The sequence below is a fragment of the Trichechus manatus genome, unplaced genomic scaffold (genome assembly GCF_000243295.1).
Source record: "Trichechus manatus latirostris isolate Lorelei unplaced genomic scaffold, TriManLat1.0 scaffold00041, whole genome shotgun sequence".
In the NCBI taxonomy this organism is placed as follows: Eukaryota; Metazoa; Chordata; class Mammalia; order Sirenia; family Trichechidae; genus Trichechus; species Trichechus manatus.
In genome coordinates, this window is record NW_004443977.1 from 1,468,885 (window position 1) to 1,496,252 (window position 27,368).

The 27,368-nt window shown below is 36.3% G+C and overlaps 1 protein-coding gene across 1 annotated transcript in view; it reads left to right on the forward strand.

Annotated features, from left to right (window-relative positions):
• The window catches only part of CPS1 (carbamoyl-phosphate synthase 1), a 135,537-nt gene that overhangs the window by 26,918 nt on the left and 81,251 nt on the right, over positions 1-27,368 (forward strand). Inside the window, exons 2-12 of the mRNA XM_004376281.2 lie at positions 5,372-5,481; positions 8,368-8,512; positions 9,473-9,562; positions 11,453-11,509; positions 15,303-15,395; positions 20,879-20,968; positions 22,720-22,848; positions 23,714-23,820; positions 24,664-24,802; positions 25,503-25,580; positions 27,235-27,333. Coding sequence (XP_004376338.1) covers positions 5,372-5,481; positions 8,368-8,512; positions 9,473-9,562; positions 11,453-11,509; positions 15,303-15,395; positions 20,879-20,968; positions 22,720-22,848; positions 23,714-23,820; positions 24,664-24,802; positions 25,503-25,580; positions 27,235-27,333 — 1,137 coding nt within the window. The remainder of the gene's footprint in view (positions 1-5,371; positions 5,482-8,367; positions 8,513-9,472; positions 9,563-11,452; positions 11,510-15,302; positions 15,396-20,878; positions 20,969-22,719; positions 22,849-23,713; positions 23,821-24,663; positions 24,803-25,502; positions 25,581-27,234; positions 27,334-27,368) is intronic.

Below are 27,368 nucleotides of genomic sequence, written 5' to 3' on the forward strand. Positions count from 1 at the left end.
TTCTGTAAGCCTTCACCTGAAGTACAATAGAAAAAAATAAAATAAAAAAAAACTGTATGATTTCCTACTCTGTGCACTGTTCTAGGCACTAGGAACAAAAGAGACCCAATTCTCTACACACATGAAGTTCACTTTCCAGTGGGGTAATATAGATAATAAATAAGAGATTACATACTATGTGTCTTAAGCATCTAGTTCTGCTATAACAGAAATACCACAAATGGATGGCTTTAACAAAGAGAAGTTTATTCTCTCATAGTCTAGTAGGCTAGAAATCCAGATTCAGGGCGTCAGCTCCAGGGGAAGGCTTTCTCCCTCTGTCAGCTCTGGAGGAAGGTCCTCTTGATGCATCAGTCTTCCCTTGGTGTGGGAGCTTCTGCACACAGGAACCTTAGGTCCAAAGGATGTGGTCTGCTGCCGGCACTGCTTTCTTGGTGGTATGAGCTCCCCCGGTCTCTCAGCCTGCCTCTCTCTTTTATATCTTAAAAGAGATTGGCTAAGACACTATTCAATCCTGTAGATCTCATCAATTTAACTGCCACTAATCCATCTTATTAATTACATCATAGTGATAGAATATACAACACATAGGGAAATCATATCAGATGACAAAATGTAGACAATTATACAATACCAGAAATCCTGATCTAACCCAGTTGACAGACATCTTCGGGGGACACAGTTCAATCCATGACACTATGTTAGAAGGCAATGAGTGCTATGAAGAAAGATAGAGCAGACTAAGAAGGTGGGAGTGCTGGGAGATGTCTTGCAATTTTAAGTAGGGCTATCAGCACAGGCCTTGCGGAGAAGATGACATTTGAGCAAAGACTTGAAGGAATCTTTAAATTTTGGACTTTAAGTTCAAAATTGACATGAGTTTTCTTTTTAATTTTTATTGCTTAAGGCATGAATGGAAAAGAAAGGGTGGATTCTTTTTATTAAAGAGAAAATTCCCAAAGGAAAGGCTGGTATTTTATATATCCTTGTGTCTCCAGGGTATTTCAGTGATACTCTTCTCAAGGTTTCCTGTGTTTTAGAATACATGCACGTATCTAATTCCTTTACTAAACAGGGGAACCGGAGACATCAGTCTTTGTGTCTCCAGAGCCAGGCAAGTTTCTTGCCACATGGTAGGAGCTCACTGATGCCTGTAACTTGAATACGTAAACTATCCTATTGGTATATGCATTTTTATTAAACATATTTGTCATGAAAGAGGTTGCATAGTGGTTAAGAGTTCAGCTGCTAACCAAAAGGTCAGCAGTTCGAATCCACCAGGTGCTCCTCGGAAACTCTATAGGGCAGTTCTACTCTGTTCTATAGGGTCACTATGAATAGGAATCGACTTGACGGCAATGAGGTTTTTTAGACGTCCTTTATTTTATAGAATGTATGTTTATAAAATCCTTTGGTTACTTTTTCTGACATTCTACAAATTGGACATACTTTTCTTCATTAAAGCTTCCTTTGTACTTTCAGCTTTCAAAGTACCAAAGTACTCTGACAGTAGGTACCTAAATTATAACAATATTATAATCTAATTCCTAGGCTATGGACCTCTTTCTAGTAGGACTGAAGCTACTAAAATATCTGACAGTAATAACAAGGTGATTTCTTTTTGACTCTTTGGAATGAAATAGCATTTGGGGAACTGTTAGCTAGAAAAAGAGATTCCAAATAATGGCTTTTTGTTCAGAGTTCCTCCCTCAATTCATAGATAAGTCAATTGGCACTCATCATTTTAAACTCACTGGAGGCCAGTGTGGTTAAGAGGAGTATAAAGGGTAGTATAGGCAATAAACAGAAGCCTTGTAACAATATAATATGTAGTGGAAAAGAGGATTGGAAGATCTATGAAAGCTATCAAAAAGAACAGAAAAATATAATTAAAGGAGCAAAAAGACATATTGAACACAATCTCAGGGACTGTTTCAGGCAACAGTAAATGTCTCTCCAAATATATCTTTTGAAGCAGGAAAGCAAAGTACAAAACTAGTCCCATGGAGAGAGGGAAAAAAACAAAAAACAAATAGAATTGTAGGAACAGACTAACAACAGTTGGGTTTGTTTTTGTTAACTTCTACCTTTCTTTAAAATAATTAGATGGTGTCTGACCCAGAGATCAGATAATTTGAAATTCTTAGATGAGAAGAGGATAGAGAAAAGCAAGAGAAGAACAAAAACAAAGGTGATATTTTAGGGAGTTATGGTTCAGAGTAGTGTAGATAAACTGGTATGTAGACGACAAATGAAATTCACAGCTCATATCCAAACTTTGCCAGCTAAGTGCAGCTATTTTAGTCCCATCAAAGTTACATATTATTTAAGAAAATGTTTCCTTCCTTCCTTCCGTCTTGTGAAAGCAAGTAGGTTACACATGACTTCCTTAAGAACAGAAAATAATACTTCCAGTAAAATATATTTTTTGACAGTGAATTTTTATTACTTGATCAAAGATTTTCAACTAGTGAGACATGTCAGACTTATCTGGGGTGTTGTACCAACAAACACACACCTACTGAGAACCACCACCACAGCCATTTGAATAGCTTATGAAAGTTTGGGAAATACACTAAATATTATCACTCTTATTTCCTAAAGTCATCAATCCCTGTCTTGAATTACAAGTAGACAAATAACAATTGACAAAATAAAATACAGAATAAGAATATCATGCTATTAGACAAAGTGACATGCAATGGTGGCGATTCTAACTACAGAAGGTGAATTCAGAACTTGTGTGTTAAGCTGATCTCTGCCAGGGAAGTTTTGTCTTCCCTCATATTCAGTTATTAGTTATTGTGATTTTCTTTGTGCTGAGTAATTCCAAAAGCTTTTTCAGTTTAATGGCTAGAAGACAAACAGTAACTATTTAAAGATAAAATGTCAAACTTGAGATCTCAAATACTGATTCCCAGATCCTTGAGATCTCAAATACTGTGGATAAAACAAAACCTTGCCTCAACAGCAAATTTTAATAGCTGTTTTTTTGTAGTGAACCTTTATAGAAGCTAGGGAATATCATTAAAATGTAGCTTGAAGAAGGCATTTCTGTAAGGGTTAAATTAATGGTACATATAAGGAGGAATTTTCTGGAGATCCAACTTGTTTCCTTATTAATTTTTATTTCAAACAAATTCTAATATATACAAAAGTTGAGAGAATAGTACAATAATCTTTCTTGCTTCATCGATTTCAACTCATGGCCAAACTTGTCTCATCTATATCCCTACCCACCTTTCCTCCCAGATTATTTTGAAGCAAATCTCAGACATTATATTATTTTATACTTAAATATTCCAATGTATATCTTTAAAAAAATAAGGACTCTTAAAAGTAGAACCTCAATACTAATATCATCAAATGTCAATTTATTATTCAAATCTTGTCAATTATCTCAAAGATATTTTTCTTAATAGTTTTTTTAAAAAAATTGTTTTTCATTTAAGGCCTGTATGTTGCAATTGGTTTATATGTTGGTTCCCTCTCTATTTCTTCTTGTTGTGTGCTGTCAAATTGATTCCAACTCATAGCAGCCATATATAAGAGAATAGAACTGCCCCCTAGGGTTTCCTAGGCTGTAATCTTTACATGTCTTGTAATCTTTATAGGGTTGCTATGAGTCAGAATTGACTTGACAGGAGTGTGTTTAATCTTTACCAGAAGGAGCCTTGGTGGCACAGTGGTTAAGTGCTTAGCTGCTAACCGAAAGGTCAGTGGTTCAAACCCACCAGTGGCTCCATGGTAGAAAAGACCTGGAGATCTGCTCCTATAAAGATTACAGCCTAGGAAGCCCAAGGGGCAGTTCTCCTCTGTCCTATAAGGCTGCTATGAGTCGGAACCCACTGAACTACACACAACAACAACAACGTTTACCGGAGCAGATCACCAGGTCTTTTCTCCCGAGGAGCCACTGGTGGGTTCGAACCAGCATTACTGACCTTTTGGTTAGCAGCTTAGCATTTAACCATTGTGTCACCAGGGCTCCTTTCTCTAACTCTAGTTCTTTTATTTTTCTTGAGATTAATTTGTTGAAGAAACAAAATAGTTTGTCCTATAGCATTTCCTTAAGTGTCTAGATTTTGTACCCAAAGATTTAATACATTTCTCTGTCTCCTGAATTTTATGAAGATTGAGAGTTATATCTGCATTGTTTTCACAGCAGAATTTCAAGTATTTATGCTGAAAAGATGATTCCTGCTTCTTAGGTAAATTTCTCTAATTGTCCCTCTTCTCAGCCAAGACTTTTATAGAATCTGGTTCGAAGATTAATATGGCGAAGTAATCAAACTCAGCAAGCCTATAATCTACAGCAGGAACAAAACATGGATACAATTAACTATGTAATAAAGAGAAAAACAGGATATACTTTTAGAATATTACACAGTGCACTCTATGTACAAGCTTTTGTATCAGTATTACTAGAGTAATAAAGTTTCGACTTCTTCATGAACATAAAGCAGTTGTGGAGAGGGCAGCCTGTGCTCCTCGGAAACTCTATAGGGCAGTTCTACTCTGTTCTATAGGGTCACTATGAATCAGAATCAACTTGACGGCAATGAGGTTTTTTAGACGTCCTTTATTTTATAAAATGTATGTTTATAAAATCCTTTGGTTACTTTTTCTGACATTCTACAAATTGGACATACTTTTCATCAAGTATACAGCTCTCTGGAACACAATTTGATAGGGAAATCTTGGATATTCCTTCTATCTCTGAACCTCAGATTGATATAAGCTGTGTGCTACAATTCACAGTGTTTTCGCAAACTCATGAGCTTCCCTTAAAGCTGTGCTTGAGCAAAGCTAAGGATTAAGGAGGCAAAGATATACACACGGCACTTCAGCTAAATTGAAGTATTTCTGGCTTGTGAATAACTCTACAAACAAGCTTAAAATAGATGATGTATGGACATGCTTCAATTCCTTTCTCAAGCAAAACCAAACCAAACACTTGCCAGTGACAAAAGACATTAATTGGAAGAAAAGTAACACGTATTAGGAGAGTAACTCCAGATCTGGGCAGTATGGTTTCGTTAAATACACTATGCACTTATTTAAGGAGCCCTGGTGGCACAGTAGTTAAAGCATTCAGGTGCTAACCAAAAGTCAGCAGTTTGAACCCACCAGCCACTCTGTGGCAGAAAGATGTGGTAGTCTGCTTCCATAAAGTTTTATAGCCTTGGAAACTCTATGGGGCAGTTCTGCTCTGTCCTATAGGGTTACTATGAGTCAGAATCAACTCAACAGCAGTGAGTGGGTTATGCACTTATTTAATATGCTTGAATGTTATACATTTGGAATTTTTTTCAACTAGTTGAGCTTTATATTTTGTATTCTGGTAAGATTTATGAAACTGTTTCTTTAGGCACAGACAGCACACATTATCCTGGAAGATGGAACTAAGATGAAAGGTTACTCCTTCGGCCATCCGTCCTCGGTTGCTGGTGAAGTGGTTTTCAATACTGGCCTGGGAGGGTGAGTAATGCTTCTATTCCAAGATTCTTTTCTTCCTCTATGTAAAGAAATAACTGGATGAGCTTACTCATGATGGGAACTTGAAATCACCCCACAATAATAAGACTACATATTGTCCTGACATTACATGGTGCCTTGTGCATAGCCTACTGCAGCCATCCCTGAGAGGAGTATAGACACAAACTCCCTGCTGCTGTAAATGAAAGAGAACGTGGTCACTCTGCTGATCCACTGAAAAAAAGAACAACATTAATTCTAGCCATTTATGTTAAGAGAGCACAGTTTAGTGGGTTCACTGAGTGGCTTCTCAAGTAGCGGTATGGATCTAATTAGGGTGAAAATTGGGCCAGGAGAGAGGATAGGTAGCACTTTCTAGTGCCATTCCATTACTAAAGACAGTTGAGTCAACATTGCACATGCAATTTGAAATACTCTAAGGAGATAAGAATGTCCTTGGGTATATTATGTAATTTTGCACTTTAATAAGAAAAGATCAATAACAGATACATTTGTTGTCTTAAAATAATCAGTGGGAGAGCAGGTACATAGATACAATATTTTCAGGATTTATCAATTGTTACTCCATTTAGCATTTAAAACCTGTTATTAGATGTATAGCAACTAAGGTGAGAGTTGCTATAGAAATCATGTAGCTGATCTTACATAATCAACAAATGTCTGTTCGTATGGGAGCCAGAAAGCTGAAGTTTTGGTCTCAGTTCTAATGATAAGTCATTATGTGATACTGAGAAAGTCACTGACTGTAATCTAAGTCCTCCATTCCCCATCTAAAAAGTAAGGGGGCTGGATTAGATAGTAATTTACAGCTGGGGATTCAAAAAATTGAGTCATACAAATAAATAGATTAAATGTTTCAAGAGTTTTCCATTAGATATTCAATAGACAAAACTTTCTATAAAATATTTGATACACTTTTTAGGAAACTTTTGAAGGTAAGGAGGCATTGGGTTAACTGGTACTGAAGATATTGACTGATGAAACTTTCATTATATTATTAATATACATCCCTCTAAACTCTTGGTTCTCTGTGTGAAGTGAAGAATATCAGATGATTTTTTAAATAGTTCCTGGTGAGAGCATTAGATTACAGTGTATGAAACCTGTTTGCAAAGTTTTGCTTCACCAGGCAATTATTTAAGCTTTTCTACAGCGCTAATTACTAGCTGTGTTAATATACCTGCCAACAAACAACTGTTTAATATAGATCAGAATGATGGAGGGCACTAGAGTTTTCTTTCTTGTGATAGATTACGGGTAATAAATCTTGTCACATCACAAAAGTCAAACAGGACCTGATGGATTAATTTGCCTCCAACACTGTAGTTCTCTAGGACAAGCTGTATTTATTCATTTACTGGAGAGGGTATTGCGAGCATATGTTTAAAGGGAATGGCCAGTTCTTTTATGTATGAAAAGAAGAAAGGGAAATAAAATTAAATCAATTAAAGATTTTTTTGATGTAGAAAAAGGCCTTCATTTGTAAGATTAGTCCATAGACCCTGTTTCCTACTGAGGAATGCTTTCATTCATTGTGTGTCTCACTCAGTGAGGTGGTTGATAATTAGGGGAGTTATTTTGGTTTTTATCTTCAAGAAATGCGTTTATATTATGTATAAGACTTGGTTAAAAACGAATTAGTTCGTGACAGGAGAGGCATCTGAGAAACTAGCTGATGGAGGCCGTGGATAAATACTACAGCACTTTAGTCATCTTAGGGAGAGCTGAACCAAAAGACTAAGTATTCTATTGACAAAGTTAGTTCTGGTAGGAGCTAATCTGGATAGGGTTGAAGAATTTATGTTGCCCACTGCCTGAGCTGAACTTTACTAGTTTCAAGGTTGTCATTCTGTCCCCCTTCCCACCTAAATTCACTTTCAGAAGTAATCCACACAAAAGATGCGGTTTAACTCATGCTGCAGAAAGTGAAAATGTAGGGATGGGGAAACTCAATTGAAATGCATTCCAGGGCACAAGGTAAATGTAGATAGGCCCTGGTATTTATGGAAATAATGTTTCTTAAGTTTTATTTTACATATATATATTCAAAACTTTGAAATAAAGCCCTCCTGCATTGCTCCCTAGTTCTACATTATTATTTTAAAATAATTATTCAAAATCTTTTAACCTAGAAGTCAGAAATGTTTCTGGTGTTTTTTGTGGGACAATTTTTTTTTATAAGTTGATAATAACTCCCAGACTTATATATTACTTTCTAAAACTAAAAGATTTTTAAAACCAACTTTATTGAGGTATAACCCAAAAGCCCACTGCCGTCAAGTCGATTCTGGCTCATAGCGACCCTATAGTATACTTTCATATAATTTAACTCTCTCATTTTAAACGTTCAATAAATTTTAATCAATATACACGCCTGTGCAAGCACCACCATCAGAATCAGGATACTCTTCAGTATCCTAAAAGATATTTTAAAAATAACTTCCCAATTTTTGACAGTTAATATTTTGGTGAAAACGGCAGCTCTCAACTGCAAATGTTATTTTGGACTCAGAGATGTCTGGTAGACTAGGGGAATCTTCAGGATATCTGGAGACTTAAAACAGAGAAACTATGGAGGATTTTTTTAAGGAATTAAAAAAGGATAAGAAATTGAGGGAATGAAAATTATATGGGAATATTCTCTAATACTTCTAAGTTGGTTTTCTTTTTCTTATCAGTCATATCATGGGGTAAATGTCCATATTCTATCATGAAATTTCCCTAGGTTTGCTAACATCTGGAGATGAGCTTATAGGATTTAACTTTATGTCCTCTAATTTGCAAGGGTCCAATAATTCAGAACATGCATCTAGATTGTAGGTTTGTGTTTTTATAAATTTTTTGTTAAGTGTTGGCATCTTTACCCAGGTACACTGAAGCTATCACTGACCCTGCCTACAAGGGACAGATTCTCACAATGGTCAATCCTATTATTGGGAATGGTGGAGTCCCTGACACTGCTGCCCTGGATGAACTGGGACTGAGCAAATATTTGGAGTCTGATGGCATTAAGGTAGTAACGGAGAAGGCAATTTAAATAGTCTCGATTTGGGGATTGTAGAGTTGATTCCTTTTTAAAAATCTAAGAACGGCAAAGTTGCCCCCTCAATATTGTAGTACAAGCCATTAAATTCATGTTCTCAACCTCATTCCTAGATATATGAGAATAATCTTTAACTTGATGTTATTTTGACAGTCATTTATCTGGACACTGTGTTCTTAAAGCGTTGGATAAAATTTGGCTCAATTTGGAAAAATGTTGTTATAAGTCCTAATAACAACTATGATAAAGGAATTGGTGACGAGTCACCTTTTAAAATCAGTTTGCTAATCAACTCTGTATCAGCAATTTGCCTTTTAATCTAGTCTTTTTAGGGGATGAATGAATGATAGCTTATATGACTGTTTAAAAGTTAACACATTAGATTTTCCTAGTCAAGACAAATTTGGGTAACATCTTAGGAATGTGGACCATATAAACAATTAAAAAAATCTGTACCCCAAATTCCCCGCTCTATTTTTTTCTTCTCTGTTTTTCTTTTCCCCACTCTGTTTTGAACTGATCATTTAGCTAAACTCTCGGCATTTCCCACAAGTTTTTGCAAATTGCTCAGCCTTTTGTAAGTGTAGATTTAAAAAAATCTTTTATTCTTCATGTACATTGGACAACTAGTTATTAAGTAAATTACTGATAGATATCATGAAGAAAAAGTACAGTGTGTCAAGAAGGCTACCTTACTTAGCCTGGGGACCCAGCAAACCAGATAAGCCTTGTCCCTCATATGATAATTAAGAGAAAAAAATATATATGAAGAGAAAATTGTTGTTTACCTTTCTTTCTTTAGCCTCCACAGTTTTTAGCATTATGTCAGTGGACTTAATAAGGCCTTTAAAAATGCAAATTAACTCTCAATACAAATCACAAAAGTTGGATAATATTTTGTGATACCCCTTAAAATAACTGTCTTTCTAGGTTGCAGGTTTGCTGGTCATGAGTTATAGTAATGACTACAACCACTGGCTGGCTACCAAGACTCTGGGGCAATGGCTGCAGGAAGAGAAGGTGAGAAGCATGATAAGGCATCTAGCATCACCTAAGGACTGACTGATGGCGCCCTTGGAAAGTTGGAGAGGTGTATGTAGACTCTGAAGGACCAAGCAGATGAGGCAGATGGTGCAGTTTTTGATTCACAGTTGATCAATACAGATGCCGTATTTTATTGTTACTATTATTATTATTTCATTTGGAATCTCTCTTTTAGAGAGATATTTCTTCTACTACAGGCAGAGCTATTTGGACTCATCCTTTTTCAAACCCTTAGTACCACATATTCTCTGTTTAACCACTAGGTGACACCCTTACATGCTTGGTGGCATAGCTCATCTGGTAAAGGGGGTAGAGAAAATTTTAGAATTTTGAAGTTATTCCCTTGAGCAATTTAAGGTCCCTCTCTCCTTTATCTGGGATCTATTTATGTAACTTGCTTCATGGGTTCAATTGTGACTGTGTAGATCATGCAATCATTTCATAAAATACTTTCTTCATCTTTAGTACTTGTGAGTGTAAACAGTACAGCTAAGTCTCTTTGGGCTAACCATTTGTATGGTGTACAACTAGCTATAACTTCATTTGAAATAATGAACAAAAAAATTTATAAAACCTTATAACTTTCTTATATTAAGTATTATTTTCTAATCAAATAAGAGGATTCTTTAGGTTTGAGTGCCAGAAGTACTTAAAGTCAACTGAGCTGCTATATTTTGCTTCATCCCCAGTATTGCTGTAGCTGCCTTTTGTTGACTTGCTGCTGAGCCTGTAATTGACAGGGTGTTATCCTAAGAAAGCTCTACCTCTCCAACGAGTATCTATATATTGGAGCTAAATATTGCCTCTTCCTGCCAAATCAAAAAACCTTGATCGGCTTCCTAGTTCTCATTCTTTCTAAATCTTAATGAGAGAAGAAGGCATCTATATAATCTCCTGGGCCATTACTATTCTCTGAATCATTAGCTGAACTTATCTCCATTACCAAGACAGTAAATTCCTGTAACGGTCATTTAGAAGACTCTTTATTTTATTGTAGTATTATTTTTAGTATTTCCTTTGTGTTATTTAGGGCACATGAGATTACAGCTGCTCTATGTCAGACCTACTGGTTTGGTATAAGTCTAACCCATGCTTTCCTTATTGGTAAACGTTTTGTTGTCGGCTTATTTTTTAAAATGTACTTTGAATCTCCTTCCACGATCACAGAAGTATAGAGTAGGAAAGGGTCTAAGATATAAACCAGCTCAGCTGCCTCTGTTTACAGATGAGGACAAACACCTTGCTCAAACATCACTCAGATAATTGGTGGCAGAGCAGAAATTAGAATGTGGTTTCCTGATTCTTAACTCATTGCTCTTTCAATATATCACATCTTTCTCTACCTAACCTCCTCAAAGAAACTGAAACAAATAGTAGTGTTGTCTTGTTGACAACTAGAATGTGCAAGTTTTGGTATTGCATGACCGCTCAGTAAGATCCTTCAGAGATATTTGTTAAGTGCCTACTATAAGCCAGGAACATTTGGCTCAACACATTGATTTGCATATGATTTACATATGGTTACTTATGAAGATCACAGATTTCATTATTTCAAATATATATGTATATTGCTGCTTATTTAACATCCTGAATTAAAAGCAACAAAACTGCAGTAGCAGGAGATTGATGTTCAGAATTTCTTATTTTTTATTACTAGCAAGGGCCTTGGTATAAAGAGTCCAGTGCAAAAGTGGAGCAGCGATTTACCGTGTTCTGACAACACAGCCACCCCGGGTCAGAGGAAAAGAGTGGGGAAATTATTTACTGCTCAAGAAGATAGATGAGGCTAAGTTTGTAACTTGAAAACAATATGCTGAATCTAATTTCCTCCAATTTTACTGTCACTACAATTTTTTTTTCTTGTAGGTCCCTGCAATTTATGGAGTGGATACAAGAATGCTGACTAAAATAATTCGGGATAAGGTATGATCACCATCTTTAGCCAAATCTACGCTTCTTCACAGATATCTTTCCCCCCCTCAGGGCCTGAGGGATCCGTGAATATGTAAAGGAATGAATCTGGCCAGTTTCTGCTGTGTGGATCTCTGTCATTTTGTTTCACTATTTCCAATGTAATTTTCAAGACTAAATACTTGATTGGTATGTTCATTACTGGATGGTCTTGGGATTAATACCCCTGGCAGGAGTTTATTGAGTGCCCGCTATGTGCTCACTGCACCAGCCACCTCTAACCCAGGGAAATAGAATACTTGGTCAAGGCATCTATAATTCAGCTCATGTGACAGGACTTAATTTACTGAAACAAGTGGAGAAAGTAACTACGTGCATAACACTTTTGTCTAAATTGGATAGCTACTTGCTGAAGACTGGAAACCAAAATGTACAGTATTGGTGCTGTTATTTGCTTATGCCTCTTGAAGGTGTTATCTGTGAAATTAGTGAGTTATAGTTCATAAGTGTGCCGCATAAATACAGAATGAGTTGCCTTAACGACATTGTTTTTCTTGAGGTTGTACCAATGACCAAGGTGAATAAAAAGAGAGTTTACTTGTGCTTTCATATCCCATCACTGCAGCATCTGACCCCTCCTCTGAGAATATTTTATCACCATGTGCTTGCTTCTTCTTGTTATGAGATGTTGACACTATTTTTTTCCCCTTACTAGAAGCCTTCATATCCCAAATCAGAAAAAAAAGAACATCTACCTCACAAAAGTTATTTCAATTCTCCAAATACACTGAAATTTTTCTCATTGAATTATATTACATAAAAAATAATATACATGGTACAATTTGGAAGTACATATATGGAACAGATTCTTCAAGAAGATCTGTTGTAGATTTCTTGTTTAAATATTATTGACACAGGGTCTCTGTAAAGAGAAAGAAATGGCAGCTTTGAAAATAAGAACAGGGGTACATAACCATGGCCACAAGGAAAATAGTGAGATTTTATGAAACCATTCTACCCCACCTCTGCTTCATGATTTTCCTGAGAATAGATGCTAGTAAGATTATTTATCCCAAGTAAATTCTGTTATTTTCTTAACCTAATGATATGATGGATGCAGTAAACAATGATGATGCTACCTGGGTAGGGAGGGGATAAAATTGGAAAATTTGATTAAGGCTGCATGTTTGGCAGGTTGAATAGAATGTAGTCAGACCTAATGATCAGGGAAAACTCTTGACAAGACCACACAGAATCCTTTCATGTGATATGCCAATTTAAGGTGAACACTCCTTTTATCAAAGGCAGGTTTTCAATATTTGGTTGAATAGTTTAACACATACAAAATAGCTATTATTGTTGCTGTTAGGTGCCATTGAGTTGATTCTGACTCATAGTGACCCTACCCACAACAGAACGAAACACTGCCCGGTCCTGCACCATCCTCACAATTGTTGTTATGCTTAAGCCTATTGTTGCAGCCACTGTGTCAATACATCTTGTTGAGGGTCTTCCTCTTTTTTGGTGACCCTCTACTTTACCAAGCATGATATCCTTCTCTAGGGACCAATCCTTCCTGACAACATGTCCAAAGTATGTGAGACGTAGTCTCGCCATCCTTGCTTCCAAGGAGCATTCTGGTCGTACTTCTTCCAAGGGAGATCTGTTTGTTCTTTTGGCAGCCATGGTATATTCAATATTCTTTGCCAACACTACAATTCAAAGGCATCGATTCTCCTTAAGTCTTCCTTATTCATCATCCAGTTTCATATACATATGAGGCTAGATCAGGCACACCTTAGTCTTCAAGGTGATATCTTTGCCTTTCAACACTTTAAAGAGGTCTTTTGCAGCAGATTTGCCCAATGCAATGCATCTTTTAATTTCATGACTGCTGTTGAGTGTTGATTGCAGATCCAAGTAAAATGAAATCCTTGACAACTTCAATCTTTTCTCCATTTATCATGATGTTGCTTATTAGTCCAGTCATGAGGATTTTTTCTTTATGTTGAGGTGTAATCCATACTGAAGGCTGTGGTCTTTGATCTTCATCAGTAAGTGCTTCAAGCCCCTTTCACTTTCAGCAAGCAAGGTTGTGTCATCTGCATAACACAGGTTGTTAAATAGTAGTTTTGCCTATTTGATTACTAGTGATGCTGGTTCCTATTTAAAAATGTATAATGTAGCTTTCACTTCTGTTAGTCTAAAGTTGAAAAGTAAGATTGTATTTCATCCAGCATGCTTTAGGAAAAAGAGAATGAGAACTGAGGACCAAATTCCAAAGTTAGGAATTCATAAATGCAGTCGAAGGGATTCTATGACTTAGATTTTAAAAGTAAGTACAGACCACCAAGAATTCAGGGCTTAAACCAGTTTGTTCCAGTTCAAACCCCTGCTGAGAATTTGCATTTCTAACAAGTTCCCAGGAAGGTATACATAAGAATCACCTGGGAATCTTGTTAAAATGTAGACTCTGATTCAGTATATCTGGGGTGGAAATATAAATTATCAGTAGGGAACTTGTTAGAAATACAAATTCTCAGCAGGGGTTTGAACTGGCGAACCAGTTTGAAGCCCTACATGAAATTTAGTAATCTACTATGGAGGTGAAAGATGGTTTCAAGTTAGTTGTCCCAGAGTTGGAGACAGTACTCGGTTTTAACAATAGTGCTTAAATAACAGTCATGTCTGAATTGTGTGCTGGCACTTTCTACCCTCACTCACTTGGTCACAAATGATTTTTCTACTAAGGAAAAAGTTTAAAAGAGGAGTAAAGGCTTCCTTCTATGTCCTTTAATGTAATAATTTACTAGGAGAAGGCAAATCAATGGATTATTTTAACTTTTTTTCTTAATAAAATCTTGATTACTAAATATATAGAGCATACTATCCTCTTAAATAGATCAAAATAAACTTATTTTTATTTGTTTGTTAATAAGTTTTATATTCCTTTGTTAATAAATATATAAATCTCAAAACACAGCTAATAACAAGTAACATTTACCATGTTTAAGCTAGTAAGGCTAATTTGTGAAAACTTCATAAAGGGTTAAATATTCTTTAAAGTTTGTACCCTTGGGGATACCTGGACATTAACATGTCCAAAGCAGTAAATATTTTCAATGTTACACTTCAAAGTTTATCATTTATGTAGGATTTCACCAGGTCTTTGAACCAGTTCAATCTGGTTTGAACTCCTGCTGAGAATTTGCATTTCTAACAAGTTCCCAGGAAGGTATACATAAGAATCACCTGGGGATCTTGTTAAAATGTAGGTTCTGATTTAGTATATCTGCAGTAGAAATGAACTGGAATGAACTGATTTGAAGACCTGGATTTCACATTCTTTTGTGTGTGTGAATTAATTTTAGTGTCATAATGGAGTTATGTTCCTTTTTTTTCCTAATTTTCTTCAATTTTTAGATTTATTTTTTTCTTGTCAACAGATTGTTGTATCCACCTCTCCCATGAAATAGCTTTGTGTCATATGCAGTAAGGAATAGGCACTCTACATGCTCCAATCCAAACCTGCCTGGAATCTGGAGACCCAGATTCTTGTGCCTTTTGACTTTGCCTACCCCAGTCATCTGACACAGCACTAATAATACTGATTGTATTTCCCAAAATGTACTGTGCAAATTACTTCGTCCTTCCAGTTGGAGAAGATGAAAATCTTCTGCTGATGATTATGAATAGTTATTTATAAAGACATCTAAATCTTGGAGCAGCTGTTTAAGTCCCTGTGAGTTTATCCTGTCAGCACCTTCATTGCAGCTCACTTTTAACTATTTTTTTAATTTGATAGGGTACCATGCTTGGGAAGATTGAATTTGAAGGTCAGTCTGTTGATTTTGTGGATCCAAATAAGCAGAACTTGATTGCTGAGGTTTCAACCAAGGTGAGAGATTTTCCTTTGTATTTACTATTTTTATTTTATTGCCTTTGGACCTGTGGTACCTTTCACGCAATATCAAAATCTTCGTTTAGACAGAGGTAAAAATGGTCTCATAACAAATAAAGTACATATCACAAAATTAGTGCATTTAAAGTTAGTAACTTTTACTTACGAGGTAACTTTCATGCCCTGACCTAGAGGCGTTAACTATTATTTGACCTTTTTTTTCCCTTTCTGGTTCCCCACCTCAAGGCTTTAACAACATCAAATAAAAGAAGCACTGAATTGCCAGAGGTGGGCATAGTAATGATTAGGAGTCAGCTAATAGTCTGCCAGAAAGCCGAAAGACTGAAACTGTATAGAAAGCAGAACCAGTAACCAGAGTCTGGGGTCATTTTATGCAGGGAAATGTATACCTACATACTGAAAATTTATACTTCAGTTCAAAAATTAAAGTTCATAATGATGACTGTGTCACCCCAAAGTGACATATGTTAAGTGTGTATTTGCAAGAAAGTATAGAATACATTTTAGAAAGAAGTCCATTGGTTTTGATCGAATACTTATTAATGTAGGTGCGAGTCTCTAGAACTGAGGTCTCTCTCCTTGAGGAACATAGATCCTGGTGGGGAAGGAAATAAGTAAATCGCCATGCACTAAATCCTCTGATAAATGCTGTCCTTGGAGTGAGTTCAGGGGAGCCACAAGGCATGCATGGGGCAGCATCAAAATGGAATAGAGTATGAGGGAAGGCTCTGCAGAGGAGGTAGGCTTGTTCTGAGACTTAAAGGAGAGGTAGTAGCTGTGTAGCTGGAGAACTAGGGGTACTGTGTTTCAGGCAGAAGGAACAGCATGTGTTGTTGAGAAGCATAGGAGTATGAAACAACATGGTGTGTTTTGAAGAGTTATGCGTAGGTTGGTATGGCTGAACCAAAGGAATTCCACATATTGATGAGTGGCCAAAGGTGAGTCCGGAGAGATTAACTGGGTCTAGACCTAGAGGATTTAGTATGATTGGCTAATCAACAATACTGGAAACTATTGAGAACTCATTCTGTGTCATTTTGGAGCAAAGTACAGCTGGATGAAAGAACAAGTGACTAGAAGGTTATGCGGTTAACCAGAACAGAAATCATGAGAGCATGAACTGAGCAGTAGCAACAGGAAAAGGGATAGCAAGGTGGATTTGAGAAATGAGAGAAGGAGGTGCTGGATATGACCAGGTAAACAGTCATCCTATTTTCTTAGTTAAGGATTTCAATAATTTGGGTGAGCACAGTGATTATTTCAATGGGAGTTCAAGATGCCTATGGGATATTGCGATGGAATGTTGTTTAAAGAAAAGTTTTTGGTGCACTTAGAAATTTAAAGGGTGGATTTCTAACCTCTGCATAAAATGGCAGATATAACAGAATTTTATTTTCTTCGGATTCTGTATTTGGCTACCCTAGTGCTTTGTTGTTGATGTTGTTAGTTGCCTTCGAGTCAATTCCAATTCATGGCGATCCCTTAAATGTGGAGAATTCACACCTTTCTAAACTGATTTGAAGCTGGCTGGCTTCAGCCTGGGATTTCTTTTCACTATAGGAGATATATCTTCAAGCTTCTCTTCCTGTACGAGTGGGGCAATAAAAGGGTCTCATAGAGGAGCTCTATTTTGTACAAGTGAAAAGTGAATGTTATTTCTACAAAGGTGATTGAAGTCTTTGGAGAGGAAGGATTAGAAAAATAACTTGTGGATGTAAAATCTGATTTTTAATAGATTTATTCACCACAAAATTTTATTCTTAGGTATAACAGTCATACACACTCTCTTGCCTAAGATAGTTCATGGTTACCACGATCCATTCAAAGTGGTCTTAGGGGAAAATAGTAATAGCTAACATTTTTTGAACAGTCAGTTAATTCTTATAAAAATAACTCCATTTCACAGCTGTAGAAACTGAGGCTTAGCCAATAAGTCTATTTAAAAGTATATGTAACTTGCCCAAGGTTACATAGTTAGCAACAAATTAAACTCAAGTGAATCTAAAATCTCTTTGCTTAACCCAGGGCTTCAAAACAGTTTGTTCTGCTTCTACCCCTACTGATAATTTGCATTTCCACCAGAAATATACTGAATCGGAATCTACATTTTAACAAGATCCCCAGATGATTCTAACCTGATGTTATTTGGCCTTCCGTTTTGGTGGTGGTTTGTTTGAAAAGCTTTGAGAAACTCCATTTTTTGGATCCTACTACATCAATCCAAGAAGTTTCCTCAAGACTCCCTGTGAACGTATTTCCTTTTCTACCCATATTTGGCAGGGTCAGATCGTGTTTGCATTGTCTGTTCCTCTGCCTGGGATGCCTCTCCTTCTCTCCTTCCCCTTCTTAGCTTCAAGTAGTCAGCTTCAAGCATCAGCTCATTGTTCCTCTGTGAAGCCTTCTCCGCCTACTCAGCCTTTGTATTCCATGTCATTCTATAAATAGCTTTATTATAATAAGGATCAAATTGTATTTAACTCCTTGGAAGGGTGGTGTCTCTTATTAGTCTATGGTTAATTCTTTGCGAGGAGAGGGCATGACTTACTTATCTGCCTCCCCAGCACTTACCATTGTGCTTGTCACATAGTACATGCTTTAAATATTGAATAAATGAATAAAATGATGGGCAAAGACGATAACTGGTAGAGTTGATGGGGAAGAAGTTGTAGATTTTTTTTCCCCAGCATATTCTATTTTAGTCAATATTTCTGATGGTTATATTATCTCCGTTATTAATGTAAAAATGATTATTACTAATAGCTGTTATATTAATAAAAATAAAACAAATAAGGCATATTGAGTCCTTACTATGTACCAGGAATTCCTGTAAACATTTTACATTGATTAACTTATTCAATCCTCATAGAAATCCTATGGGAATAGATAATACTTGTATCTCCATTCTACCAAAGATGAAACTGAGATAGAGAGAGATTAAATAACTTTCTCAGGGTGAACAGCTACCAGGAAACTTACATCTAGGAAGGTTGGCTCCAGTATCTACCTTTTAATCAACGTCTCTTACTGCCTTCCAACATATTAGCAATAATAATTATTATTAACCACAGTCATACTATCACATAGTAATATTCAAATACATCTATAATTGTTTTAGGTCATCCAGCTTTTACATTAGTGAAATGTAGATTCGTAACTTTCTAATCAGCATAACGTACGATGAGACACATGAAGAATACACTATAAAATTGAGTCAGGTTGCATGGAACTTTCTACTCCCTGCTGTGACAGCACCTGCACATCGAGGGTCTTTAGAAAGGATGATTTCCCCCTTACTGATCCTCTTCATCCGTGAAATGATTCATGTTGTCATTTAGCACCAAACAGAATGAATGTGGAGAACATCAGCTCATCAATAAGAGTTCCAGTTGTGACGACTTTGGTGCAACAGGGCTTTTTTTTTTTTTAAATTTTTTTACTAAAAGTTTATTGAAAGTGAAAATAGCCTAATTACTAGAATATCAGATGCAAAGAAAACACACACTGATGTTGGAAAAGAGATCAAACTGGCTCTGTTCACATGGAAGCAGGGGACGAGGACTTTGAATCTCTGGGAATCAATACCTCGTCTTGATGTTCACATTGGGTGTGGACATGCGTTAATGACACACTGAAACATATGAAATATGAGTTGTTAAAGAAAGTAAATTTTAAGTTAGAGCTGTGACAATGTCTGTATTTGGAATTTGATCCTGCCATATGCAATATCACTTCTGATTTTTAATTGTTAAATTTGTCCAGTCAAATGATGTGGAACACTTTTCCATTTATTTGTTTCTACATATTTTCCTGTGAAGACATGGCGTTATAGAGATCTATCATTACTTTCCCTTATTAGAATGATTGAATTTTAGAATTGAGAACTACCTTAGAGATCTAGTCCAGCATTTTTCAAATGTGAGGGATGTTATCCCAGAAAAATTCTGTGATCAAATTACATTGAAAAATGCTGCACAATATATTCTTCTCTTGGAGAGTCCTAATGCAAATTCATATATTCAAGTGTCTGTGAAGTCTTAATTAACTTCTGTCATGTTTTGTGGAGAGTATATGGTGTATTTGTGTAGACATCAGCAGAGTTGAGCGTATATGTGTTTTGATCTGTATCAAATCAAGGGAAAGATTGTAATGGTGAAGACTGGCTCTGTATCTTAATACCAGTGTAATTAAATGATTTTATTATAACTGTGATAATATGTCTGTTTGTATCAGGGGCATACATGTATTCTGTGACTTTTGATCAGCTATATTCTTTTGGAACAGTTGATAACTTAATTCATTGTCTTGTTATTGCAATTTGATAGAGCTACAACTAGATGGTAGTATTGCTTTGCTTTATAGCAAAAGCCTAAATTTAAGAATTAATCTATACTTTTTCAAATCATCTGAGGAGAGAGATTACCCGTAGCAGTTCAGCAATAATTCCCCCAAATCATGGAAAGACTGGAGTATTTTTTTTTCTTCAGAATAGCCAGCAGAAGAAAAAATATGGCAGACCCTTCTAACATTTTTTTCAAGTACAGTCTAAGGATTATGATTTCACATTCTATAGACTTTGTGGAGAGATATACATTTCAGTTAAGGTAAAATGCTCTTTCAGATATCCAGGTTGTGACTTTCATCCAAACCCTTTGGCAAACTATGAAAGCATCTTAAATTCGGAATGTGCTAGCTAACTCTTGAAACAGACACCAGTGTGGATACCCAGCCCCCAGGCTTGCGCGCTCTCTCTTTTTCTCTCTTTCATTTTTATTATTTCTCCTTTTATGACTTTGGGGAACTGCTTCTTGGGCAGATGCCTGTGAAAATGGATCTGCCTCCAAGCAGTGCTTAAGACGTAGGTAACGATTATGATATGCTCTGGGATTCTTTTATGAAATCTACCATTTAAATGTAAATGATTGCTCATAACCTAAAGGGGCCAGTAGTCTACACTGCCTTAGCAATTCCTGTGACTTTTGTACTGATTACGACCCACTGCATAAGCCTAGTACAAACTAATTCAGCTCTATCCTATTCGATCTTTATTGCAAGTTGAGGATCAAGTGGCATTTAAAGCATGATGTATCTATTACCACATCTGTCTAGTGCTGAATCAGGCAATAATACTTGAAAATTCCATTGCTACTGGTTGTTAATGAGGCAAAACATAGGAAAGATGGTTGTTAACTATGCAAACAACTAATTTCTTAGGGATCATTGTTATTACTGTAATCAACAGTTTATATAAAACAGCAAAGTACTTTTTCTCATAAAAAAGATACAGTCTGTGGCACTTACTGTGCCTTTCTTATAAATTGATTGTTAACTGCCAGTCACTCTCTAGTAGTTAGCAATCTGTTACCAATATAAGTGCAAAGTATCTTCAGATGTGTTTATGATATTGGTGTGTTGCTCATAGCTGGAACTTCCCTCTCAGTCTCTGTTTTTTAAAATGGCAGGATGTCAAAGTGTTTGGCAAAGGAAACCCCACCAAAGTGGTGGCTGTAGACTGTGGGATAAAAAACAACGTAATCCGCCTACTAGTAAAGGTAAGTAATTTTTTCTATCTCAAGGGTGAGGGTGTAATATTGTTAGTGTTGAGCTAATTTCCTGTTTCAGAGGAAGCTTGTGCATTCCTCAGAATGTCAGGTTATCTACTCTCTTCTCGTTGCCTTTGATCTACAAAATAACGCATTTATCCCTGTTGAAATTAGAGTACTATGTTAAAAAAATAAACCCTCAAGGGCCATTGCAATGTGAAAGAAAATGATGCTTGTTCTTTTCACGTGTTCACTGACATTCTGTGACATGCCACATTCACTTTCTTTGGGGTCTAGTTGACCAAAAAGCTAGAGCCAGTCTAATAGCTCTTCCATTTGGGTTACATCCATTATGTACCACGCATTTGCAGGGATCATGTTCTGATACAGCACACCCTTTCACAAGTACTTTATATTAACTCTTAGACAACTAATTAGAATTCAACCTTAAAATTCTTTAAGGACAGCTTAATTACTATAATAATGTTTTCTTAAATATTGTTTTTTGGGTATTTTCCCTTATCCCCTCTCCACCACAATCAGTCGTGAGTTCTCTCTCTCTGTTTCTCTCTCTCTCACACATACATACACACAGACAGAAATATTTTGCCCCAACACCAAATTAGCCTGAGTTTGGAAGAATTCTGATAATTCTCCTTCTCTTTGTTACAGAATATCATTAATATCCAAATCACGATTTCATATTTTTGTCAGTTTTATTAACACTAATTTGCACGGATCCTTCTGTAGAAGGTGCTGTGGATGACCTATCCATATCCCCTTTGGCTTTAAAATTTTAGTCCATGCTACTCAACTTCCTATCGCAAGCATCTACATATCTTTGCCTAAGGGCTTTCTTTGGTTGGCCTGAGCCTTTGGGCCAGCAGGAAATGTCATAGAATTAATGATCCTTGGGAGCAGCCCTCAACAAATGACTAGAGAGAGTCACTGTATATATACTTCAGCTCCTTTGCCCCACGGGTAGGCTATGTCTAAGGTGAGTATTCTACTCTAACTTTCAGAGTTCCCCAGTGGGCTAAGCTCCAGTAGTCCATAGTGGTAACTGCTTGATAATGCACACTTTATTGGAAAATCTCATGGCATCACTTCCCCTCCATCCTATTGGTATTTCCTAGAAACATCTCTGAAATAAAGTTCTTCCTTTCAAATCTTTGTCTCAAAAAAGTTTCTGGGGAAACCCTAAAAGACTCCTTCCTATCCACTTTTATGTAGAAGAGTTAATATTTTTCTAGCAGAATATCAGTATTTTAGATTATATGAGAAAACCCTAGGGAAGAAGCCTGATTAAAATTTAGGGAGGTAGTATTGATCAGACAAAAAAGGCAAAATTGAAAGAGATGAGAGATGGACAAACTTAAATTTTGCAGAAAATGGATTTATCGTCCTGTGGTAACTCTCTCTCCCATGGCTAGTGAAGATAACCTATACTTCTACGAGTTCACTCATGAAGCCTTTAGGCACTGAAACCGCTCCTGAAATGCAGAAGAGAACATTCTCTATTTTTTCAGGATGAAAATTTAATCGTGTTTTTTTTCTCTTCATTTTCTTTTGACCATTGGCTCCATTTGTATCACACAAAGTACAATGAGCCACCAAAGAACTTTTTGCTCACCATTATTTGAGATGTACTATATTTTCCTTCCCTTTAGACAGTGGTTTGTCAAGAAAAGGTCCAGTAAAATTACACTTTGGCAAAGAAAAGTGTTATTACATTGATCATTCTTGTGGTCCTTTTTCAGCGAGGAGCTGAAGTACATTTAGTTCCCTGGAATCATGATTTCACCAAGATGGAGTATGATGGACTTTTAATTGCTGGAGGACCTGGGAACCCAGCTCTTGCACAACCACTAATTCAGAATGTCAAGAAGGTACAGTGAGCCTGGGGGCAGTGTGTGTCTGTGTGTGAGGTAGAGGGGGTCTGCTGTATACTGCTGAAAGGGCCGTAATATATTTCATTTATTCAGGTATCTTTGACGCTCATATTTGTGACCTCTGAGGCAATGTCAACATAGATATTCCATAGAGAAACCAACAAGGAGAGAGTTCCAGACAAAAAAGAGCCTTTCTTTAGACAAAGTAACTTTGGGATTGTGTCTTTGAGTTAAGAGAGCTGGCATCAAACCTCCAAATGTGTCTTTCCCTACGACTTTAAAATGACAATAGGTGTTACTTAACATGACCCTGGTACCTATCAGGCCATCACATTTCTAAAGAAATATTGAATTCTATTTAGTTTATTCTGAATGTTAAGTGTATTTCGTTGAATTCTAATGCTATGAACTTGCCAATCATGTACATATTCATAAGGAGAAGCCCTAGTGGCACAGTGGTTAAACACTCAGATGCCAGCCAAAAAGTCAGTGGTTCGAACCCACCAGCCCCTCCGCAGAAGAAAGATGTGGCAGTCTGCTCCCGTAAAGATTTAGTCTTAGAAACCCTATGGGGCAGTTCTACTCTGTCCTATAGGGTCGGTATAAGTTGGAATCGATTCAACAGAAACAGGTTTGGTTTTGGTACATATGCATAGGCTAACTTTTTATTCAGTTGCTATTCTCTTTACCATGTTGATTAAGGAAAAAACAAAGATGCTTCATTGTCATTCCTTCAGAGGCAGCAGTTTTCATACCTCTGTAGGGTTGCTATGAGTCAGAACTGACTCTATAACAATGGGTTTTCAATGGGATCTTAACTGTACCACTGGATTAATAAATGTTCTCCTTCTCCCTGATTTAGATCTTGGAGAGTGATCGCAAAGAACCATTGTTTGGAATCAGTACAGGAAGTCTAATAACAGGACTAGCTGCTGGTGGCAAATCCTACAAGATGCCCATGGCCAACAGGTAAGACAGTTATGCCTTTTGTTTATAGGTCACACTAACTCTGAAATACTGTTAGTAACTAAACACAGTGGACTTAGAGAATTACAAGTCATTTTTTTCAGAATAAATAGATAGCCATACTATTTGATGGTATCACAAGATACCACTTTAATTGCATTTTTGAAAGGCAGCCTTTTCTAACAATGACTTTGGTATAGTTTAAAGTTATTTACCTTCCCTTGGCATAAACTGAGGTTATAATACTCAATGGAATGATAGTGTTCTGATTTTAAGCTTGATTTCAGAGCACTGATAACATCTTAAGAACTTACTGTGACTTAAGAACTGAGAAACCATTAGAACCTTTCAGTTTCACTTCTTTGCTTCAAATGATGTTACTTTAGTCAACACTGAGTTTTCCTCACAGCCCACCATTCCACTTAAAGTATTATTCAAAATGATTTAAGACTGAGCAGTCATCCTTTATTATCTCCCAAAAAATGTCCTCTGGCTTTGAAATTACTGTATCTCTCGTAAAGTAAGTTGCTATATTTGTCAGTTTCTGTGAAGCTAGTGAATAACTCTTATAACTTTTTGTTACGAGTGCAAACTTCCCTTTGCTAAAACTGATCATGGACGTTTAATAGACCCTAGATTTAATGCACAACAAAGCTCCCTGAATTGATTTTTGTTGCTAAAATTATTGGGATTAACAATCTGTGACTTTTCTTACAGAGTGATTTTCACAAAGCAGTTGAAACTTGCAGATTTTAATAGTCTTTTCTCATTTGCTATTTTATAACAAATTCATTTATATTCTTCTCTTCCCTTTTCCTTTCCCTGTGTCTCTCCTTTTCTCTCCAGAGGGCAGAATCAACCTGTTTTGAATATCACAAATAGACAAGCTTTCATTACGGCTCAGAATCATGGCTATGCTCTGGACAACACCCTCCCTCCCGGCTGGAAACCACTTTTTGTAAATATCAATGATCAAACAAATGAGGTAAGCATTCTCCATAAACCTGTTCAGTGGATGATGAGAAATGCAGGACATTTATTACTCTATCATACACTCACCTTTCCTTTGTTTAAGTGGGATTTTGTGTGTGTGGAGGTAGGAAGGGGATAATACTCTTTTATAGGTAATTTCCACAACCCACTGCTCTTTAAAAAGTTATTTGTCTATCTTATTCTCTCATCAGCTGACTCGTTAGGACCCATTATTTGAGTTTTTAAACAATGACTGTCTTACACTCTTACACGTTCTTTGTTAATGAGTGAGTGGTCCAGATGTGTTTGGGCATTTGAAGTAGCAGATACCAGTCAAGGGCTCTCTAGTACTCATTTAGGACTAGCATAGTCCTTGAGAAGACTCTTGGAGAAGTAATGTAGGAGTGAGAGATGATATAAGGATTTGAATTTATTCTGAGCAGAGCCTAGAGAGGTCCCAAAGGCTGAAGTCCAAATCAGATGCTTTTTATTAAGGTGACTACATTCTGCTGAGACTTCATTGGCTTATTTTCTGTTCTTACCAAAATGGTCACATGTCAGTCTATCACTTAACAGTATTGTTGGTTTCTGGAGTATTTTTAAGCATTTAACTCAGTTTTTTATTTGAACTTTATTGTCTACCAAATAATACATAGCTGCACTTGACATTCTTTGTTACGGAAAGAATTTCTTTTTGTTTCTTGTTCCTTTAGGGGATTATGCATGAGAGCAAACCCTTCTTCGGTGTGCAGTTCCACCCAGAGGTCAGCCCAGGGCCAACAGACACTGAGGTATGTCAGAAAGATGAGGCCTATTAAGTGCTTTTTTTTGGTTATCAGAAATATATGTATGTGAAAACTAAGAAATGAAAATAATCACCCCAGATGATCTTGGTACATAACATTTTCAAGAAGAGTAGTTTGGTAACACATTTTGTCTTAAAATTGCCCCATGAATATCATAGCAGAAATTTTCTAACTTTTTTAAAATTTAAAGTGGGAAAGCCCTTGAGAAACCCGATGTGATGCTATTTTTATTTAAATCCATTATCATTCTAATATATTTAGTTCTGAAATTTACAATTGTTGTACTATGCAAGTGAATTCCCTCTTGATCTTTCTCATAACTGAAATGAAATTTTAATCCCCCATCTGTGACTTCACAAAAATCCCTATGGCAACTGGTTGTGTAGCTGCTAAGGGAGACTAAAGAATAGCAGGAGAAGGAAGAGGAGCAGGGGCATGGAAGGGGGGAGGGCATGCATGCACATACATATGATTCCGGTGGCTTAAGAAAGAACCACAAGGAATGCTTAGAGGAGTTGTGTTTTCAATTTAAATATTTTTACTCTTTTTGTGAGCTTTTGGTTCAAGCACATCTTTGCAAGCAGAGTTTCCAGTGGTACCCAGAAAAGTCTTATGTGACTCTTCCCCTCCCACACCCTGGGAACCCCTTTTTGTAATGCTGACAATTCATTCATTGTCAGCATATACTCTCAGAAAAGACATCTAGGTAAAAAGAGGAGGTGAATAAGCATTTTCCCTTTGTAAACTTCTCTTCCTCATTCCTGAATTCCCTTTTCAGACATTTGTATTTTGTTCTCGTTTTAGTATTATTAGCAAACATTCTTAATAGACAAAAGCATTATAATATTACCTACCCTTGATGAGGCTTATAAATAAAATTCAGTTCTAATGAATGTATATATATGTGTATATATATATATATATGTACATATATAACATGTTTGGTATATATATCATCTAATATGTGCTAGGTTTTTTTTTTTAATTTAAAATTTAATTTGTTAGCTTCTATCAGTACTTCAGATTAGGAACATTCCAATTAAGATATGTAATAATATCCACTATCACTTAATCATCTTTTGTCCTGCCAATTAGTTGCAAAATGAATATCCTTGGCTGAAATTTATCATGTCTATAGTGATAAAACAGAAGTCATGATAAAGTTTAAGAATAATCTTTACAGATTTTTTTAGGACTGGTAAAAATTTTAGAAATCCAGTTACTTTTAACATTAAAATGCATAGATGATATCACTTCAATTTTCTGTGTAGCTAGAGTTTGATTTAAAAGAATAAAATGATACTCAGTTAAGGGGCAGGAAGCTTCTTGCCATACTCAGAATGCATTATCTGAAATGCTGATTATCTGTTGAAAATGTTCTTTTTATAGGACTTGACGTGAACAGTTAGAAGTGTTTATTTGATCTAATTCTTATAGTAGCAGATACTTAGTTTTGCCAGATTTTGCAAAACAAACAAACAAACAAAAACCCAAAAAACAAATATTGCATGGGAATACTTACACTAAAAACATTACATATTGTTTATCTGAAGTTCTGATTTAACTGGACATCCTATATTTTCTCTGGCAACCTTAGGAGTTTTGAAACTTCTAACTAGTTGATTGTATTTTTTTCTAGTACCTGTTTGATTCTTTTTTCTCACTGATAAAGAAGGAGAAAGGTACCACCATTACGTCGGTTCTGCCAAAGCCAGCACTAGTTGCATCTCGAGTTGAGGTTAGTATATGTGAGCCAGGTTTTTGTTCATATAC